Source organism: Heptranchias perlo, chromosome 2 (assembly GCF_035084215.1).
Source record: "Heptranchias perlo isolate sHepPer1 chromosome 2, sHepPer1.hap1, whole genome shotgun sequence".
In the NCBI taxonomy this organism is placed as follows: domain Eukaryota; kingdom Metazoa; phylum Chordata; class Chondrichthyes; order Hexanchiformes; family Hexanchidae; genus Heptranchias; species Heptranchias perlo.
The window spans coordinates 114245227-114261817 of record NC_090326.1 but is presented as its reverse complement, the minus strand read 5'-3'; the positions used below and the strand labels follow the sequence as shown (position 1 = coordinate 114261817).

Here is a 16591-nt window from a genome sequence, read left to right as displayed (position 1 = left end):
ATCTCAGTTTTGAAAGAGCAGCCCCTTATTCTAAGATTATGCCCCCTAGTTCTAGTTTCACCCATCTTTGGGAACATCCTTACCGCATCCACCCGATCAAGCCCCTTCACAATCTTATATGTTTCAATAAGATCGCCTCTCATTCTTCTGAACTCCAATGAGTAGAGTCCCAATCTACTCAACCTCTCCTCATATGTCCGCCCCCTCATCCCCGAGATTAGCCGAGTGAACCTTCTTTGTACTGCCTCGAGAGCAAGTATGTCTTTTCTTAAGTATGGAGACCAAAACTGTATGCAGTATTCCAGGTGCGGTCTCACCAATACCTTATATAACTGCAGCAATACCTCCTTGTTTTTATATTCTATCCCCCTAGCAATAAAAGCCAACATTCCGTTGGCTTTCTTGATCACCTGCTGCACCTGCATACCAACTTTTTGATTTTCTTGCACTAGGACCCCCAGATCCCTTTGTACTGCAGTACTTTCCAGTCTCTCGCCATTAAGAAAATAACTTGCTCTCTGATTTTTCCTGCCAAAGTGCATAACCTCACATTTTCCAATATTATATTGCATCTGCCAAATCTCCGCCCACTCACCCAGCCTGTCTATATCCCCTTGCAGGTTTTTTATGTCCTCCTCACTCTCTACTTTCCCTCCCATCTTTGTATCATCTGCAAATTTTGATATGTTGCACTCGGTCCCCTCCTCCAAATCGTTAATATAGATTGTAAAGAGTTGGGGACCCAGCACCGACCCCTGTGGAACACCACTGGTTACTGGTTGCCAGTCCGAAAATGAACCATTTATCCCAACTCTCTGCTTCCTGTTCGATAACCAATCCTCCACCCATGCCAGAATATTACCCCCAATCCCGTGATTTTTTATCTTAAGTAATAATCTTTTATGTGGCACCTTGTCGAATGCCTTCTGGAAGTCTAAATACACTATGTCCACTGGTTCCCCTTTATCCACCCTATACGTTATATCCTCGAAGAACTCAAGCAAATTTGTCAGACATGACTTCCCCTTCATAAAGCCATGCTGACTTTGTCCTATTAAATTATGCTTATCTAAATGTTCCGTTACTGTCTCCTTAATAATAGACTCCAAAATTTTACCCACCACAGATGTTAAGCTAACTGGCCTATAATTTCCAGCCTTCTGCCTACTACCCTTTTTAAATAACGGTGTTACATTAGCAGTTTTCCAATCTGCCGGGACCTCTCCTGAGTCCAGGGAATTTTGGAAAACTATCACCAAAGCATCCACAATCCCTACTGCCACTTCCCTCAAGACCCTAGGATGGAAGCCATCAGGTCCATAGGAATTGCGAGACGAAAGAAGATCAAGGTCCATCTAGTTCACCTTTTACCATCCTGGCAGTCGCAAGATACAATGATAATGCAGTTGATCACCAGTCATAGCAATCAACCTCTATCAATTAGTCTACAACAGATCCAGAAATGACACAAGGAAAACCCCAGTGGTGTAGAGCTTTGGGAACGATAGGTCCTAAGTCACCTTTTCCCTCCCAAGGATGCTGCATTTACCACAGGTCCTGTCTCAAATTACTCATATACTATATCCCAAAATTATTTTCTGAAATAAATCTATCTAATTTGCATTTCTGAGTGCCAAAACAGTTTTGCATCCTGAAAATTATTGCCTTCCGACACTAACAGGAATGTGGATGGCAAGACTGGCACAAAAATGCTACGAAGACAGATTTAAAAAAACCTATAGGAACAATTCTCTACCCGCTGGAGTGAGACTCCACAGCTTCATTGTTCCCATTCTGAGCCTCCAAGGTTGTGTGTCATGTCAGGACCACAAATCATGTCATTAACAGGGTCCTTACGACTTGAATTACCAGCCTTAAATTGCTGCGGTGAGATTAATTTGCATTAACAACCTAAATCCAGCAATTTCAGGACACGCAATGAACTTCAACGAGGAAGCTTACGGCGAAGTTGCAGTTTTTTGAGTTTTGTCGAGGCTAACGATAGAGCGGGGCAAATCGTCCAGCAATTTGTAGAGAATTGGGACTCATAACGTGTCTCTTCTTCACCACAAATTGCTGGATATTTTACAACTTAATAATGGCGAGCACCAATAATTCGCCATTATTTTTCCAGCAATTTCTGGGCCGATGTTCCTTTCCACTGTAACCCAGGAAACACAAAGTACTTTGGTCTGTAACCTTTTTCATTCCATTTACCCAGTTGTCTAGATAATCCCCATCTTCTATTAGTGGACTACATTGTGCTGCATCCTGGTGACTTATTTCAATAATGTCATTGGTTTTATAAATTTACTTTCTTTTGCTGAGATAAACTGTTAATTACCACACAATAAATTCGCATTGGTTATATCACAGTAATTGTGCATTGTGAATATCATGAATTAACTACATGATACATATTCCCCCAGTAAATATCAATTTCAAGATTGTAATATTGAAGAGGGGTTCAAATAACTGTGTTGCATTTTATTATGCCCTCTAACCCTGCAGCAATATTACTGCCTTGTAATTACTTCCACATATTCATTATTCTACAGTCTGAAGGTGTGCACTTGTATCACGTGGAACTAATAATCTTTGGCGACTGTCAAAATGTGTTGCTTGCCTTTCTAAGCCTTTCTCCAGAAGAAACTCCCTAATGAGAAAGAAATTGAATTTCAAACATGCCTCTGAGGAAAAACCCAAATGAGATGACATTTGCATGTATTAAATCGAGTTTACATGTGCTACACCTATCTTTTTGAGATGAAACTTCAACTTGTGTTACAGTTTACATGATTACATTAAATGCTATGTGTTTAGTAAAACTGTCTGTATCATCTTTAGTGTATGAAACAGTTTTCTCCATGTTAAATCTTGTTTAACAAATTGAAAGGGAGGAGGGGGAGAAAAGGTTTGTGCCTGTAACATAAGAATAATAGATGGACAATCACAGAGTGTCAAAATGTCCTGCTGGTTTAATCTATTTAAATGTGATTTTCTTCAGTCATCGTTGCACTAGGCCAGTGAAGTAGAGAATATAGCTGAAGGTAGGAAAAAACAGTTCTATAAGAGCCTTCCTGAAGAGCATTAGCTCTAATTGATGGTCGTGGAGAAGTCTGATATCCAAATCCTTCAATCCTCCTAGCAGGAATGTGGTGGGCATTACCAATGGGAGATTGAATGTGGAAAGACAAAAGATAATTTAATATATTAAGCAAATTGAAGGAACATTTTTGTAATACTATAAAATAGTGTGAAAGTATGGGTTGTTTGAAAGGTTTAGTAAGACGACCAATTTTTATACCATTGTTTTGATCCGTATAGATTTTTTTAATGCCGAAGTTTAAATTGGACATCTTTGACAACAAAATTTGTTGTCTCTGCCATCTATGTAGTGACAATTAAAGTAATCACAGCTTTTGTAGCAGAATTAAAATATCAGTATAGCTGACAGGCAATGAATATGAAAAACATAGAGGCAGTTTTTAAAAAGAACAAAAGATTGATGCTGAAAGATATAGTTCTTGAATATAAAGTGAAATAGAAGTGGATAGGGAAACAGTCAATGGAACTCTGGAGAAAGTAGCAGAGAAAATTGGAGACCAAGAGAAGTAAGAGAATAAAAATTAGAAATTAAACCTGTGGAAGGGTGGGTTATATACAAGCAGAAAATGGGAAGTAGACAGAGTGATACTCAAGAAAATAAGGGACATAATTAAGGTTGGCTCCAAGGTGAATTAAAAATGTTCATAATTGAAGCCCAAATAGGTTAGGTCTGAAAGTTTCAGCAACTCCATCCCAATTGAATAATTCACGATGTACCATTATTGACAGTCAACATGTAAACGACCAGTAGTAAACTGTGGAGGGGGGAGAGGAATGAGATTTACAGAAAAACAATGGTACCAGCAGCAAAGTGCATTTTAAAAATCAACCATAATTTGTCCTTTAGCCATCTCCCATTGGTAACACCCACCACATTACTGCTGGGAGGATTGAAGGATTTGGATATCAGACTTCACCACCACCATCAGTACTGCCCCTAATTAGAGCTAAAGCTCTTATTAAACTTTTTTTCCTACCCTCAGCTATATTCTCTACTTCACTGGCCTCCAAATGTAAGGAATCTTACAACACCAGGTTATAGTCCAACAGTTTTATTTGAAAATCACAAGCTTTCGGAGGCTTTCTCCGAAGGCTTGTGATTTTCAAATAAAACTGTTGGACTATAACCTGGTGTTGTAAGATTCCTTACATTTGTCCACCCCAGTCCATCACCGGCATCTCCACATCATCACTGGCCTAGTGCAACAGAAAGGTGTCACAAAGATTAACAGAATCCTGCTACTTTAAACCATGTAATTACATTACTGAAAAGACAAAGGCAAGGTATTAATACAGTGTAGAACATGGACTTTTGACAGTAATATAATTTATTATTAACCTTTGCCTTCACCTACTTTGTTCTTTAAAATATTTGTCATTCCACAGGAAAATACTTTTAGAAAGGGCTATAGTATTAATTTTACAGCCTGCTTCAAGTCTCTGTTGCAGCCCCCAGATTGGATCCTGTCCCCAAAGGGCTGTGGATCCTGAGTTGTTGAGTATATTCAAGGCTGAGATAGATACGTTTTTGGACTCGAGGGGAATGAAGGGATATGGAGATCGGGCAAGAAAGTGGAGTTGAGGTTGAAGATCAGCCATGGTCTTATTGAATGGTGGAGCAGGCTCGAGGGGCCGTATGGCCTACTCCTGCTCCTATTTCTTATGTTCTTATGTCCCATGCACTATTTTGATGATTCCCTGCTAACCCAGATGTTACTGTGGACCCCAGATTTCAATATGTTCACCATCGTTTTGAGGAGCTCAGGTTGGGGAATAGGCAGCTAAATAGTCAAGGAAGCTGCCACAAAAAAAATTGGATGACATTTTAGTGGCCAGTCAGCCCTAGATATCATGGCATGGAGTTTCGATGGAATGCGCTGGACACTGCACTGGTTTTGCGGAGGTGAAGTTACACTGAAATTTCCGTGCAAACTGATTAGCATAAGCCCAAACGTAAAATCTCCCATGAATCAGCGTAATCAAGTAGTGTAATCGATCGGTGACTGGAACAGGGCAATCTCCAGCATCACAAAGAGGAGTGGGATTGCCAGGAAATGAACAATTCGTCAACTGACTGATTTAATGCTCTTGGTCTTATTTTTTAATTGGCTTCAGTTGACTGCTGGTCACTGCTGTCTTCAATTAACTAATTACTGCAGCAGAGCATGACGCACTTGTATGGCTTCAATTGACTGTTGGTCACAGGTTTTAAGTACCAAGGGCAGAACAATTCGCTGAATTTAAAGTAATTGCAGCAGCAGCAGCACAACAGGGTCAGGCTTCACGTGACTGTTGGACACTCCAGGTCAGGTGACTAACACTGGATTCATGTGACCACAGGTGCCTGTGCTCCTGGAATCCTGGGATCAATGTGATGAATACCCCTGAACGGGTGCAATCGGCGGAAACTCGCAATGCCCACCTGGGGGCATAGCCAGTTTCGTGGGCAGGGGCTGCTTCGGGTGAATGGACTTTTGAACTAGCGTAAAAGATCACGGATACTCTGGCATAAAGTGGTTATGGGCACAACTCATTTATGCTTAAAATTCTGCGATCTTTAGGGCTATTTCATTCGATTCCGTCCAAATTAAGCTGATTTCTGGGCGGAAAACATGCAGAAGCTCCAGGCCCACAGACTAAGTGAGCAATAGAATGGAGATGGGATTCTATTGACCAAGCAACTTGTGATGGCATATGCTGCGTGGTCAATGGAATGAACTGTGATGTTTTGTGCAGGTTTCTTAAAGTGTAGTCAAAGCATCAACTATTTTATGATCAAGTAGATTTGACCTAATTAAATTAATGCAACAGTTAGAATCCTGTCAAACAGGTAATCTGAATGAGTTCTTATTTGTCCAACTTGGAACTCTCATTTAGAATAAAATTAATCACTTACTATTTTTCTGTGCAGCCTATAAATTTGTTTCATACTTTATTTCTTCCTAGAACAACCCAAGACCAGTGAATTACCAGTTCCAACAGAATCTAGATTATTACAGGGCACGTGGTGCAGAGATTATAAATAAGACACGGTAAGGTTTCCAAACAAACATAATGTTACACTTATTATTCTACCAAATTAATTAACATTTTTTTTACAAAATGTTTATTTTGAAGATACATTAATTAAATAGCTAGACCATTGTAGTACAACAAATATTTTATTCTCTTGGTCAAAGGAAATTCCTGTCTTAGTGGGCCTACTGAGTTTGTCAGTTTTCAGCTCGGCCTTATTACTGATAATTCGTTTTAAAATAAAGTGTGGAAATCATGCTAGCCAACATTATTGTCATTGTCTAGGGGCTTATCCATAAGAGGATGTTGCTGCTACTAGCTTCTTTCAACCATTACGGTTCAGGGCTCTCACTTGTGCCTCATCGTAGTAAAACCCATGTGAGCACTTTTATATTGTCATCCCATCTTGTTCTGGGTCTGCTTCGTGGCCTCTTCCATGTTGGTGGTGAATGCTCTGACAATGTGAGATTCGGGATGGCACATAAGGTGTCCATGGCAGAGGAATTGGTAACGATCAACTAACCAGGACAGCGGTGGTTGATTAGTCAGGTTGCGACAGTCTCAATTAAGATTTTGTCCAGAGGCTTGACCTATAGTAATGTGTGAAGTGATCTAGAATGAAACCCATCAATTCGTCTATTCGTTACATTGGTCCGTACCCACGTTTCTGAACCATATTTAAATATTGATATTACTAATGATTGAATGTGTTGAGATTGTGAATTATTATCAATCTCCATATATGGGATAGAGTGTTCATCGTGGAGCTTGCAAGTGCAATGCGCCTACAGCAGTCAGGAAAACAGTTCCCATTGGAGGAAATCATGCTACCTAAATAAGTGAATTATGTCACTGATTCTACTGTCTTGGTTGGATCATCAGCTATTATGAAGGTAGCTGGAATAATATTGCGTCCTAGCTATTGCACTTTTGTCTTGTTCCAGTTAACCTGAAGACCAAGGCTATGTACCTCTTGGCCAAAGATTTGTAAGGCTTCAATGAGGGTGTCCATAGTTTCAGCCAATGCTGTTATTTCATCCATAAAGTCCAGATCTGTATACATATAGTCATTGCCTAGGCTGGTCCCACATCCACTTTTTCACGTTGTGTATACTCTGATGCTCTGCTATACTGGTTCAATGATCCTTCTGTCACGGGAATTGATACATCCCAAAGTCAGTATAGCAGGCCTTACTGAGGTTAAGTAGATTGGGCAGGACTCCACAGATGTGGGTGGATATATCTATGCTCATTCAGGCAGCAATGATGGACAACATTTCCAAGGTATAGCTCTTGCCATGGATTACCATAGACCCAAAGGGCTCATCACTTGAAAACCAATAAGTGAACAGCTCATTTTGTTCATAAATATGGATATTTATCAGTAATAGTAACATATGCCCCAACTATTGTGCCAGACTCCGATGATAAAGACGAGTTTCCATGTGTCCATAGATGTATCCATCATATTAGTACCCCAGTGAGACTTGCTCTTCCTATTGGGAGACTTCAATGCTGAAGTAGAAGTTGCCAGATCAAAGATGGCTAAGACCATTGAAGCATATAGCCACGGACAACAAAATTACAATGATGAGTGACTTGTTAAATCTGTGCCCCCCACGGCTTCAAGATAGAGGGCACCATCTTTCCCAGAAAAGAAATCCACAGATACAGATGGTACAGCAACAATGGAACTACCAAAAAGAAAGTGGTCAAATTATTGCCGATGAGTAAGCTTGGTGACCCCAGAATACTTCCAACAACAGACGAGTAAATTGGTCTTTGATACCAGAAAGGTTAATAATCTAACACCAATTATCTGATATCTTATATAAAATATATGTGTAAGTAACACTATCTTTAAAAGAAACAGTGATTGTTTCATTTAATGCTAGTATGTGAATAGATTGTTATAATTTATATGATGTATTATAATAGTAGACCATATAAATGAGTGGATGGCAAAGTGATTTGTAAATTAATGGATGACTGATTAGAAAATATTACAGCTCAGAAGCAGACCAATTTCCCCATCAAGTCTGTCCTCATGTGATTCTCTACAAGAACCACCTAGTCTAATTCCACTCCCCTTACTCCCCATATCCTTCAGTATATCTTTTTAAGCTACCATCAAATTCCCTTTTAAGAGAACATATGGGCTCTATTTCAGCAATGGTTTGTAGCAAAGAAGTCTACATTCTAACCACCCATTGTATAAAGAGATTCTTCTCAACCACCTGCAAAATTTATCTTAAATTTGTGCCATGTTGCAGGAAAGTGCTTTTATTCAAAAAGAGTAGGTCTTTTTTGCATGTTATGAATATTTTTAGTTGATACTTTGCATTTAGAGGTATTATGTAATTTTCAGATTGACTGTTGGTGCCATTAAAGTATATAGATACATATAAACCATTTTTAAATATTTGATTATTTTTCAGCGCTGGGACAAAGGTTGCTCCCCTCAACATCAATAAAGTGTCCAGTAGCCTAATGAACCTTGGACGGAAGCTGATAAGTCCAGCTATCTCAGTGGGTGGTACCAGCAGTTTTCAAAATGTTGGAACAAACTACAGCAGCAATCCTGTACCCCACCCATCCTCCAACAGAGTTATGGTGGAGAACACCCAACATCATCAGCAACAGCGAATGATGAAATCTGAAAGCATGCCTGTGCAACTCAGCAAAGGTAAAAGTTAATAAATTATAACTTATGTGCTGTAATCTAGCACCCTAGTCAATAATACAAATTTTTGTTTGAGATTTTAGCACACTAGGGTTAGTTTTGACTCAAATGAAAGATATCAATCCTAAAGTTGGAAAATCACATGATACAGGTGTGGAATCCAGAAAGAACCCGCAGTCTCTTCTCATCTCCCTGAACTCCTTATCCTATTGTCATAGTTTAGCTTTACTATCCTGTTTTACTATCTTAGGGTGCACTTACACCGCAGCGTCTGAGAGCAGTAGCTGTAGTTTGGGCTCCAATCAGGCAGAACCATGTTTACATTGCCCAACTCTTGTCTGGCCAGAGCTCTAACAATTTTGAGCACACCACTCTCCCAACAATTAAAACATTTCAATGTTTAGAAATTGAAATGGGGAGAATCCCCATTCTCTAAATGTTTAAATTGAGGTTAGGTGGGTTTTATGAAGTGTCCCCTGAACACTTTGTAAACCAGATTTGAGATGGCATTGGATTCACATTTTACATTCCATATGGTGTCAAACCAAAGCATTATGAGATTACCCCTCAGGGATTTTTAGTCTGTAGTTATGTCAAGCTCTGTCTCTGGATTCACACTGCCAGTAAATGCACCCTTATATGCCTCCTATAAGGTCCCCTCTCAAAGACCTCTGGTCAAAGCTGAAAAATCCACATTTCTCTAGACTTTCTCAAAGCTCAGTCCTATGATGTTAAATTTTCTAATTCTCTGGCGTTGGATTCTGGGTTTTAATATGTCCATTTTGTACTTTCTTTAGAGAATCCTTTATCCCTCTTTTCCTTTTAGATCTCTCCTGTGACCTCCTCGATCTGGAAGTCTCAGATGAGTGCGCCTTGTGCTTCTCCATGATCACTGATGTTGGTATTATGAAATAGGAGATCTTGATAAGCAGGAGTAGTCCTGACAGTTCTCTGTTTCACCCCCACCCTCTGGCTACTCAGCTCACACGTGAACTCACAAAGACAGAGCTTTCCACTGCCATAATCAGTTTCACCTAGAATCCCAACAGAGAATTGGTAATACTTATTAAGAGCAGCTGAATTTCAAATATCAGTTAAGCTGCAGTTCAAAGTCAGGCCTTCGGAACAGCAGTCTAATTTATAGTAGAAGGCTTGCAAAGCTATATTTTCTTTCACTCTTAACTTTTTTTTCTGAAGAAAAAGCAGATTCACAGAATAATAGTGAAATTTGTACCAATAGCAACAGTAAACAATAAGTGGTATTGTGAAGATGGAATCACAGCAAAATGATACATTTCAAAAATGCATGCATTGGCTGAATAAACCATCAGCCTAGAGGCTACCTAAAGTGATTACTAGTCAGACTTACACAAGATCTTACAGACTGTCTTTTAAATTTTATAGCATTTGTTTTTAACGTTATTTACTAAATTCTAATTTTCTGTTCTTTTGATCTGGGTCAAAAAATAAGACAATCATGTTATTTCTTTTCTTTTTTGGTTTAGGAATAACTATGAATCACTCCAAAATAGTCTGTATGAATAGTGGTCATCATGTAACCATTAGTTTGCATTACACTTTATTGAATTAAATATTGTCGATGTTGTAATTACTCCAGTGTTTGGGTATGAATACTTTAAGAGGAGTACTATTTTTCTGGCACTTAGCATTCCTACTTTAGGCTCTCTTAGTAGAATCGATTTGATGAAAATTAGATCCAGTTGAGGCAAAACTAAAGGGGATAGCCCTCATAGAATGGTTACAGCACAGAAGGAGGCCATTCGGCCCATCAAGCCCATGCCGGAGCCCTAATCTAATTTTCTGCAAATGAACATAATTGAGTTCTGGGCAGATAGATCAATATTAAAAGTATACACTACATTACTATTTAATCCTAAATATACACTAGACAGTGTCTCAGGTCCTTTTTCATATTTTTATGCTTTTTAGAAAAAAAAGTGGGTCAAAGGCATTTTGTAGAAAATGTTTTCTACAATAATATGACAGTGTCTAGCTCCAGATATATGAATGCAACAGTGATCTTGGTAATTCAGAGAAATAGCTCACTTACAACTCTTCAGAATCAATAAGTAACAATGGAAGGAAAAATATCTATTCTACATATAGCTTGTTCATTGAAACTTTGAAAGTTCTTATAGTCATTTTTTAAATTCATTCTCGGGATGTGGACCTCGCTGGCAAGGCCGGCATTTATTGCACATCCTTAGTTGAGAAAGTCCTGGTGGGCCGCCTTCTTGAACCGCTGATAGTGGTTTGATACGACTGAGTGGCTTGCTAGACCATTACAGAGGGCAATTAAGAATCAACCATGTTGCTGTGGGACTGGAGTCACATATCGGCGAGACCCGGTAAGGACTGCAAGTTTCCTTCCCTAAAGGACATCAGTAAACTAGTTGTGTTTTTGCGATAATCCGACAGCTTTTTTTTATTTGCGGAATTCAAATCCCCATACTGCCATGATGGGATTTGAACTCCTGTTCTCTGCATTTTTAGACCAGGTCTCTGAATTACAATAACAACAACAACCTGCATTTATGCTGATTTAACATAGTAAAACGTCCCAAGGTGCTTCACAGGAGCGATAGCAAACAAAATTTGACACTGAGCCACATAAGGAGATATTGGGACAGGTGATCGAAAGCTTGGTCAAAAAGGTAAGTTTTAAGGAGCATCTTAAAGGAGGAGAGAGGGATCGAGAGGTTTAAGGAGGGAATTCCAGAGCTTAGGGCCTAGGTAGCTGAAGGCATGGCTGCCAATTGTGGAGCGATGAAAATCGGGGATGCGCAAGAGACCAGAATTGGAGGAGCGCAGAGATCTCAGAGTTGTAGGGCTAGAGGAGGGACGCGGCCATGGAGGGATTTGTAAACAAGGATGAGAATTTTAAAATCAATTACTAGTCCAGTGAAATAACCACTATACTACCATACCAAAGAGTCCCAGAAATGATTGAGCTATTAACTTTTTAATGATTTGAACTACTTATCCATTTGTTTTGATATTTTCTAGATGGTAAACTTCAGTTCGCACAGATAAGTGTATCATTAGTTAGAATACAAAGTGTAATTCAAAAACATTGGGACTTAAACTGCTTCTCCGTATTCCTAAAACAATTCAGCTGCATCAGTGCGTCACAGAACTTACCTTATATCAAGCAATTGTCTGCACAGACGCAGTAGCATGAACTTACCATATTTTGTAAGACTGAGTGTTGAAATCTATTTCATTGTCTCTCTCAGGACAGCAGTGCAACTAGCACTAGGAGGTTTATCATCCCTAGTTCTCCAAAACTACGGCCAGGTTTGGGAACTCACTGTGCGAGCAACAACAAAATCTGTTTAAAATCTTTATTATATGTAAAACCTAACAACACTCAAACATCCAGCTGGGCTGGATACAGAAGTCTTTTTCAAACAATTTGACTACCATTTGAGAATCTCAAATAATTTTTTCTTCTAGATTGGATCAAGTATAGCAACAAAAATAAAACTGCCAGATTCAGCCAATCTTTAAATATGTGAAAAAGCCTTTCCTGGTGGCTCGGGAAATAAGCATGTTGCTAGTATGTCCAGGACTCAGATTTTACTGGTTGCATTCCTGCTACTGAGTTATGCATATCAAATAGCCACTTAGTAACTTCTACTAGAAGCAAGCATCTTAAATCATTCTGGCCACTTGTCTGAATTTCTTGGAGGATTGTGCGCGTTGAAATGAGAGCTAGGACAAACGCAATGGGTGAATAGAATTTTTAGATCTTGCATCCAATAACAAATCGATGTCTTCAGGTGTGTGTAACCAGACAAGATTAAGACCAACAATGTTAATATAATTAAGACTCTGCCTAGAATGACAAGTTACAATGATTGCAACTTAAAAAGTTAATGTTGGCTCCCCTGAAGGCTCAGGCAGTTAAAACAGTGAGTTGCTAAGCCATACAGACAAGGAAAGTCCCAGGGACAATCTGAATCTGTGCTGAGTTAGCTGATTTAGCTGATTTTAAAGTGACAAAGGGCTTAGCCTTAGGCCCTGGTATAGGGAGGGGAAAATCAGCCAGGGGTGCCACTCCAAATTGCTATCCAACAGCCCCTGTTGGAGGTGTATGTGCATGGACATAATTGGTATCGACTGCAGTAAAATAGCCTACTAACACTAGGCACACAAATGAATAGTGGCCTCTTGGAGTCCATGTCTTGCGAAGAACATTTTTTGTAAAGTCAATCTTGCTTCATCAGTTTCAGCTAGTCTGCAATTCTATAATCATTCCTGCAAATTTTTCTTCTAGAATGAGTCAAAGTATACCAGAAAGTCAAGTTAGTAGTTAACCTTGATTGTCTTTATATGGTAAACACTCCAAGGGACATCTTGTCTGGCTAGTTTCCTAGTGGTTCAGTAGGTAAGCATACTGCCCAATGTGATATTGGGTTATGTAGGCTGGATAGATTGGGTTTGATCCCTGGTCTGTGCTGTTAGCTGATCTCAACTGGGGTAGAAATAGAGGGGCAGTACACTTGGCCTCACTGCCTTTAGGTTATGGGGAAGAATCAGTCTGGTTCTCATGCCTGATCACTATCTGGTAATCCCTGCTGGACAGTATGTATGTGTGTGGCTAGGTTAAAGACTGGATTGGGTTTGATGTGATGTCCCCTGTGGAGAGAGAGCACTCACTATCAAGGTTCATCGAGGGGGAGCGAAAACTGAATAAAAACAAACAACTTGTCTGACTAAAATGCTTCACATTTTCTTGAAAGAGGTTGATATATAAATAAATCTAAATAATATATTAATTCAATATATATTTGTTTCCCATTCCTTTTTGATCATTGTATTCTGCTGCATTGTTACAAAAGCAGTTTCAGAATTTTTTTTCTTGTTACCTAGAATTTCTTGTGTCAGAAACAAATTATCACTTTTTTAAAAAAAACAGAATTAAAAGTAGCATAAAACATTTAGTCCTGCGTATGCAAATAACTTTTCTTATTTACTAGGACAGGTAGTTACAGGAGATGATGCTCAGGCTTGTATCCCTGTCAAGACAATTACTGAGCTCCCAGGTAACAATCGCTGTAGTAACTCGCTTTTTTAGTTGGCTTTTGTATTGGCATTTGCTTGTGATCATTGAAACATCCTGTGGTTTGTTTCCGTGTGCTGTTGACATCACATTCATTTTTAGTTACTACGATCCATTGTCAGGCTCTCACCACTGTGGGGCAGTGTTGTTCAAATAATTAATGAATTTCTTGAACTTGTCTTACTGTGCTTGTTTGCATGCTTAACTGCCAAATTAAATCAAAAGGATATAAGTTTTCTGTTTTGTTTTTATGAGCCGATGTACAAGAATGTCTTTGTGAAAGGAGATTAATTGCAGCACTACGTGTGTACGTAAATAGATGTATCAGATACAAGGTGGTGAGAGAATTATTTCAATTTTGCTACAAAGGGAAGCGATGATTATTTGGATGCTTTAACATCAATTTCACCTAAGTGTGTATGAATATGAGCATATCATTATTGCAGCAGTAACACAAATATGCTCAAAGTCACCATTAAATCATGCTTTATTCCCACCCTCAAATCAATGTCTGTTAAAATCTATATGCATCACATTATGGGGCAGAAATTGCTTGCGAAATAACGGTGAGCTCAACAGCGTTCACCGTCGTTAGTGGCAAAATGCAGGAACATGTTCCGGCGTTTGCACATGCTCAGTGAAACACTGAATCATGAGCTCACTCCTAGTTCGCCGGTGATATGACAGCTTTGAATTGAAGGGACATCACACGCTGCAATCGGAGAAATCCTTCAAAAAGCGCAAACTTGCTTATCTGCCCAGCTGGTAAGTAACTAATTACGCCACAAAACAAACACGCTTAAAAATACAGGTCTAAACTAAGTTCTAACAGCGTGCTAAGTCTTAATGACTAACGAACAACTAAAAATTAACTTTTAAAAATATGGAGTCTCATTACTCCTTATTTTAATAGTGTTTGGTCATTACATTTTTTTTAAATTAAAACTTTTTAACTTTTCCCTTGTCTCTTTTATTTAATTCAATTTATTCTTACCCTCTCTCAGTTTCTATATCTATTTTTACAACGATTTTAATGTTGTACCTTTCACTTCCTGCTTTTCACGTTGGAAGCCTACAGAGAGTTACGCAGCGTGTCAAAAATGCTGCGATCTGATTGGTCGAGGGGAGAGATCGATCCTCTCACTTCTCCCAGGGTCCTAGCTTTGCCTGAACTGACGCTGGGCTCTTCTCTGCTTCCTACTCGAGGAAGGGCCCGAAGAAAAGACCGCAGTAAATTAATGGGTTAGTATAAATCGATGGAGCAGCAAGCACTGTTGGTTCACCGCTCCGAGCAATTTCTACCCCGTTATGTTAGTGCATTATCACATATTTAATTATCCCAAATGGACACCTTCAAAATGGATCCAAGTGTACCATTTGCATGGAGGAAATAATTTCCTTGTTAGAACTGGCATGAGTCAAAGCTTCTATACAGAAACATCGTAACAGTGGACCCACAAAATCAAAGTACCATACATGACTGCAAATTTCAGAAATGGAACATTTACATGAAGGGGAATAGGGGCAACATACTTAAGAATTTAAATCTACATATAAGATGGGTTTGAAAGACTGACTTAGACTTGGCACTGATGACAGAAATGATTTGAGTAAACATCTTGGCAGAAAAATGTTTCAAGTAAACTATAAGACTTGTAGAAGTATGATTACAAGTTTATGCTTTCTATGGAAGACTTAATGCACCAATCTCTTGTAAGTATTTGCATGACTGGGTCAAATCTCTTTGCCTCACTTCAACTGCTGATCTGTATATAAAAAAGAACTGTCCATCTGATTTTGGTAATTACCCTTAGAGAACCATGACTGCTAAATCTCATCTGACCTCATGTCACCAGGGACCATTCTCCTCAATCCTACCCCCTACTAGCACAGGCAACACTTGCTGCTTTTTATCCAACTTACATTCCTTGGCCTCACCTATCCTCAGCAAGTCCTGAGCCCTGCTCATAGGCTTTGCCTCTTCCTACACCCTCAGACACCTCTTTGGGGTTAATGCGGTGGAGCTCACAAGAGAAACAAAAGAAGAAGTACTAAATCCTTACCTGAGCAACACTGCAGAGTATCATCTAGCCAGTACATGAAATGCACAGATACAATTAGCTCAAGCCAACCCCAATATCATATTTTGCAGAGCAACCACGTCAATGTATGTGATGAAGCAGACAAATACTCTTCTTTAGAAGGCTCTGATAAATAATGAAACCCCACAACTACTGAAAATACTAATCTAGTCAATGTTATTTTTTTAACTATAACAGAAACAGTCAGGCATTTGAATCAATGTTTTATTTTACTATTTCCTTAAAGTCTAGTTTCTACTTAGTTGTGAATGTGGCTACTGAAGTTTGAGCATCACAACAGATCCATATTGTAAGTTTACTTATTGAAGAATAGATAAAAACAGATTTACAAAAATGGCAGAACTGAACACCGAAATCAGATGAAGGTCAGCAATCTCAATTTTGGGTACTTCTCACAGGCACAGCCCTCAAATTGAGCTCAATATCAACATTTTTAAGCTCTTCATGTGATACATCCTCAGACTCCATAAAGGAGAGACTTCAGCTCAGTGCCAACAACTGAATTCCTCATGTGGCACATTTACCATCATCTTCCCTCACCTCTGTACTGTGGAGAGCGCAGGGATAGGAATATAGCAGTTTTACCTTGAAAATGTA

At 39.1% G+C, this 16591-nt stretch overlaps 1 protein-coding gene across 7 annotated transcripts in view; it reads left to right on the top strand.

The window, feature by feature from the left end:
- Positions 1–16591, top strand: part of tbc1d5 (TBC1 domain family, member 5) — a 495410-nt gene that overhangs the window by 400169 nt on the left and 78650 nt on the right. For 3 of the 7 annotated variants that reach the window (XM_068006080.1, XM_068006052.1, XM_068006062.1), the window contains exons 16-19: positions 6055–6140; positions 8562–8809; positions 13810–13875; positions 14964–15134. In XM_068006080.1, coding sequence (XP_067862181.1) covers positions 6055–6140; positions 8562–8809; positions 13810–13875; positions 14964–15134 — 571 coding nt within the window. The remainder of the gene's footprint in view (positions 1–6054; positions 6141–8561; positions 8810–13809; positions 13876–14963; positions 15135–16591) is intronic. The other 4 variants (XM_068006107.1, XM_068006096.1, XM_068006070.1 and 1 more) reach the window with 3 other exon arrangements.